Source organism: Notolepis coatsorum (assembly GCF_963971535.1).
Source record: "Notolepis coatsorum genome assembly, chromosome: 3".
Lineage (NCBI taxonomy): Eukaryota > Metazoa > Chordata > Actinopteri > Aulopiformes > Paralepididae > Notolepis > Notolepis coatsorum.
In genome coordinates, this window is record NC_140167.1 from 194,376,876 (window position 1) to 194,382,875 (window position 6,000).

Below are 6,000 nucleotides of genomic sequence, written 5' to 3' on the forward strand. Positions count from 1 at the left end.
TTTGAGTTCTTGTAATGATATAGGAGCACCCATTAAACTTGATTCAACTGGTGACAAAACAGAGAGGTTAAGGCCACTTAAAAAGGATTCAATCTCTTCAGAGGGACGAAGTCCAGCGTATCTCTGATAATAACACGGATCATCTCATTGTCTCTGCGGTCGTCTAAAAACAGACCTCTCTCCATGGTGGACCTCCCTCTGCGACCACATAACAGATATACAGAAACACAAACCACACATCCCCACTGCCGGAAACCACACAATCAAAGTAGGCTGCTCACAGTCACACCCACCGAGGGGTTAGGATAGTATTGGTAGGGGTGTACAAGTGATGTATAAGTATTTATTGTACATGTATGTGTGTGTGGGGGGGGGCACGTCTTTAATACATCTATAATACAAACATAGCTTAATGGCACACACACCCTCACCCACACCACCTGCTTGATGAGACACTTATGGCCTGTAGAAGGCTCAGCCACGAGGATTAGTGACCAGTCAATAAGCTCACGTTTGAGGGCGAGGAGTCAAACATTACTGGGTCACTCACACAGTCACACAGTCACCTGGACCTCCTGCCACTACTACTGACAGATTGACCGGCGAATGCCTCCTTCTGATCCACTCTTCCAAGTACAATCCCCCCCCACAGGGACAACGGACCGACATCCTTAACCGAGTTAAGTTTTAAAAGTGGACAGACTACCATCACAAAGGTCACGGGGTCGTGTGAAACCGAAGCGGTGGCAGAAATGATAGTGACAGGAAAACAGAGGAACGGTTTAAAGGTTGATAATATTGCTGAGAACAGATAGATATAGAGGGTCGGGTCAGTGGGGCAGGGAAGGGAAAGGAGTGGACAGACGGAGCGGTGGAGGGGGAGGGGAGGGTAAGGGGCTTAGAGAGCAAACACACATGGTCAGAGAGAGACAAGAGACAGATAAAGCACTAAACGCTTGGGTGGGAGACACGCGTGTAATATCATGGATGGGTTGAGTGGAGGATGGCGGAGGTCAGAGGACGCACTGAAGGATGAGGCTAAATGTGAACATTGCAGTCTCTCCAACCTAGCAGCTCCTACACTTTTCACTTCAAAATTCATTTTATTTTATTTTATTTTATTTATTATTATTATTATTATTATTATTATTATTATTATTATTATTATTATTATTATTATTATTATTATTATTATTATTATTATTATTATTATTATTATTATTATTACCGGTATTATTATTATTATTTTATTCATTTTCTTTGTTGCATTTTTACAGCTTTATTGGTCACGCAGGACCGACAGAGGAGAGGGCGAACGGGAGGAGAGGTGGGGAGGACATGCGACAAATAACGACGGGAGCTGGGATCGAACCCGGGTCGGCCGCGTAGGTGCGCGAGGCACTATGGTATGCGCCACGAGGGCGCCCCTATTTTATTTATTTTTAAATAAATATATGATTTTATTTAAACAGGTAAGCACTTTGAGGGACACATTGGACAAACAAGTGCAGTTCAAAGAAAGATTCGGTCGAACATCAGCAAACATGTAGATCAAAGGAAACAAATACAAGCTACTTCTAAAATATCAAGAGTTCAAAACTTTAAAATCTTCTAATGGAATGAAACGTTCTAACATCAAGGTTTTCTGTAGTTCATTCAATTTGTACAGGGGAAGAATATTTAAGACCAGTTTTGCCAAACTCAGTTTTTACATGTGGTGGATCTAAAGCGAAGTAATGTGACCTAGTACATGGTGCTGTATTTAAAAGCAATCAAAGAGCAGAGATAATATGGAAGTTTCATAAGGAGAGCCTTATAGATCAATAAAATGCAATGCATACCCCTTCTTTTAGTTAAAGAAGGCCATCCCACTTTTTCATGTAAAATACAATGGTGAGAAATGTACTGTATGTCCGGTGATAAAACACAGTTTCAAGGTGCATGCATGTACAGAATGTCACCATAATCAAATACCAAATACAAATATTGATTGTACAATGGTACAGGGTAAGATTCTACCGTGAAGTATATGAATACTAATATTGGGAGTATTGTTCACACAAGACCTTGAAAATAAAATACACTTTGTTTTATCAGAATTTGCTTGTGGTTAAGGAGAGATATCTGAGCATCAAGAGCAAACTGTACATTTGTAGCGGCCAGTTTAAGAGTGGGACCGGTGGCATACAAGATTATATCATCTGCATAAGAATGTACATCACAGTGCTGGGAAGAAAATACCATATTATTTATATATAATGTAGATAAAAATGGACCCAGAATAGACCCTTGCGGGACACCTTTACTAATTCTAAGAGAGCTTGATTTGATACCATCAGCAACAATAGCTTGAGTTCTCCCTGAGAGATAATCATAAAACCAGTTAACAGCAAGCTTGTCCAAACCTATTGTATGGAAAATAGCTTATTTATTAACTATTATGGTCAACACGTTTGCTAAATCAATAAAAAAGTGCAGCACAGTGTTGACGGTTATCAAGATAGTTAATAATACAAAGTGTTGCCCCGTAAAGTTGGTTATTACAAACCCAAAGGGTATAGACCTTTTCAGAATAATTTGGTTGCTATGGGAACAGCTTGGCCCCAGTTGATATCCTGTCAGCTATTGCATTGGAAACAGGAAATAAACTTGGGCCAATTTAGAATGTTTACGATGTCAAGTTAGAACAGGTCTATAGAGAGGAGACTATAAAATATAGAAATTGCCTCTACTTTGATTCTCCCATTTCAAGCACACCATTAATTTCATCCTGGGCTTTTTCTAGTCAGAGGGCAGGAGCACATCACTGTAGATCACAATCAGCACGCCGTCGCTATTATGTGCTCTTGTGCTTCTACTATAGTCTGTAGCCATGGCAGTTCCAACATCAACACAACTGAAGCCATTGTTTTCAAAGCATCTGGTTCCTCGTTTATGTACCGATATGTTGATTTCTACGCTCTATATAATCTGTACTTCCTCTTCATTTGGCTTCCGTAAAGACCCAAACCTGAGTTCATTTTTTTTTTTTTTTTTACAATTAGTCTGTTTCACTCTGATGTTTACAAACCAATCTGTTACAGCCCCCAAAATGCAGCAAATACAATTTAAAATGTTTTCTAGTTTTACTCCTTGTATTAAGAGTTTAGTCAACCAACAAGAAAATGAAAACATGTCTACATTCCTATTCTGTATGTCTGGATGTGGGAATATCAATTTGTTCATGTTTTGACCACAGAATAGGCTTTTCTTTTATTTATAGATTTGTCTCTATTGGTAGCAGTAGGCCACTGGAAACGTTTGATTTTATTAGTTTTATTTGTAGCAGTGAACCAATCTGAATACTGTAACTTTTTATGGTATTTCTATATCACTAACTGGACAATAACTGAAGGAGCATCACAAGTAATGAGTAACTTTTGTTAAAATAAACTAGAGATATGGAGAGATCCACTTTAATATTAGCGAGAAAAAAGTACATGAAAAGACAGCAAGAGAAGGAGTAGCGGGAGAGAGAGAGAGATTGCAATATATATTACACAATGAATAAGAACATGCAAGGAATACTATGATAGTAATAGAAAAAAGAGAGAGAGACTGATAGAGAGACAGCTAGAAGCTGTGTGACACCTACTATAGAGCCAGTAGCAGCAGCGGCAGAATCGGTAGTATTTCTCCACCTCCTCCACGGAGATCCGCACGTAGTTCCCTCGCTCTCCTATCGGCCCCAAATACACCTCCAGCGCTCGCTCCATCCTCACCGCCTCGCTCTCCGCGTCCCCCCCATCCATCACTACCCCGCTCCCTGCCTCATTCTCTCCATCCCTCAACGGCTCCACCTCCCTCTCACCTTCCTCCTCCTCCTCGCTGCCTCCGTCCCACCCTCCCTCCGTCTTCCCCTCCGCCCGTTCCTCACCGGTGGACGGAGACTCTACACGTCCCGTCGGCCAGAAGTCTGTCTCCCCCGCCTCTGGCCGCTCGCCCGAGTCTTCCGCGCTCGCCTGTGTCCCTAGACTGAGCTCCGAGTCGCCCTCCACCACGCGGAAGCCAGAGTCTAACTCGACCCCCTCTAGCAGAAAGCCTGCACCTGTCGTCTCCTCCTCCTCCTCCTCTACTCCCATCGCGCTGCTCCAGTGCTCTCTCCCTCCGCTCCTCTCCCAGCGCTCCTCTCCTCCACTCCTCTCCCTGTGCTCCTCTCCTCCGCTCCTCTCCTGTGTGACTTGTTCCATGCAGCTCTGTCACGGGTGTCACAGGAACCGTGTCACTGTCATGCTACCTCTACCTTTACCGTCCCATAACGCCGTCCCACTCTCTCTCTCTCTCTCTCTCTCTCTCTCTCTCTCTCTCTCTCTCTCTCTCTCTCTCTCTCTCTCTCTGTCAGACTGCAGGTGTTCTATAGCCTGCAGGATGTCAATCAGTGACTGTGCTGTGTACTGTGTGTGTGTACTTCCTCTTTCAACCCCAGGTTACCTTCCCCCATAGACAAAAGCTACAGTGTGGCTCTCCTCTCGACCCCTCCCTCCCTCCCTCCCTCCCTCCCTCCCTCCCTCCCTCCCTCCCTCCCTCCCTCCCTCCCTCCCTCCCTACCTTACCACCCGTATCCCTCCCACCACGGGACAATAAACTGACCCCTCCCAGTTCCTCTGACCTGCTGAAATAGAGCCAAGACCCAACTTGGTGAATATGATCCAGCCATTACAGAGGAATGAAGTCTTCACCGTTTTGAGTATGAGTACAACTGCAGGATAATGGTATCTCCTACTACACGACTGCACACGCACACACACACACACACACACACACACACACACACACACACACACACACACACACACACACACACACACACACACACACACACACACACACACACACACACACACACACACACACACACACACACACACACACACACACACACACACACACAACTAGTGTATTGGGCTATGTTCGTAGTATATTAGATTATATTAGATTCAAATGTATTGTCATTATACAGCACAAGTACAGTACAACGAAAATAAGTTTGGCATCCAACCAGAGTGCAAATGTAACAGTAAAGTGCAATAGCAATACACAATGTACAGGTGATTACAGAATGCGCTCCACCTTCCCTTCCTCTGCTAAACTCACTTTGATTCAAATGACAATACTCCCCATGCTTTATTATGGTGACATAGTCTACAGATCTGCATGTAAGACCTCACTCCACAAACTTGATGTCCTCTACCATTCTGCTATCCGGTTTGCCACCAGTGCCCCTTTCAACACTCACACACTGCACCCTTTACTCCTCCGTCAACTGGCCATCCCTGCACACCCGTCGGGGCCGTCGCAATATGCATTGCTTCACGCTCATTTACAAAACCCTCCTTGGGTTGTCCCCCCCCCCCCCCCCCCCCTTACCTATGTCACCTGTTGCAAATCACATCTGCCACTTACAACACTCGTTCTGCTCAACACAAAACATACACTGCACTTGGTCAAACTTCACTCAGGGCTGCTGCTGCCAGGGACTGGAACAACCTACAGACATCTCTCAAACTGGTCACCTTTATGCCTAAGTCAGCATTCAAGCACTCTCTGATGAACATTCTCACTGATTCCTGCAACTGTTTCTCAACCCAGTAACATCCCCAACCCCCTGTCTGTCATGGTGCCCCTCTCACTGCTATATTGCTTGTATATTTATATATATATATTGTAATTGTTGTATGTCGGACATGCTTAATCCTGAATTATTTTCCAGCCCCCCCCCCCCTTCAAGAGGCGTTGTCTCTTGCCAGGCCGTCATTGTAAATAAGAATTTGTTCTTAATTGATTTGCCTGGTTAAATAAAAGGTAAAATAAAAAAAAATAAAACTATTTAACTGGGTACAAAATATACAAAGTAGTACTACTAAGTGTAGTGTTAATCAGAAGTATGTATACAGAGTTGTAATATAATATGTACACACAGTGATACAGGTGTAAAGACAGTAAGGTAGTAGTCATACTGGC

The 6,000-nt window shown here is 43.6% G+C and overlaps 1 protein-coding gene across 1 annotated transcript in view; it reads right to left on the bottom strand.

Annotated features, from left to right (window-relative positions):
* mcf2lb (mcf.2 cell line derived transforming sequence-like b) overlaps positions 1-3,765 on the bottom strand; it is a 145,757-nt gene extending 141,992 nt beyond the window's left edge. The window contains exon 1 of the mRNA XM_084309802.1: positions 3,635-3,765. Within this exon, the coding sequence (XP_084165928.1) occupies positions 3,635-3,755 (121 nt within the window). The 5' untranslated portion in view covers positions 3,756-3,765. The remainder of the gene's footprint in view (positions 1-3,634) is intronic.
* Between the last annotated feature and the right edge of the window lie 2,235 nt (positions 3,766-6,000).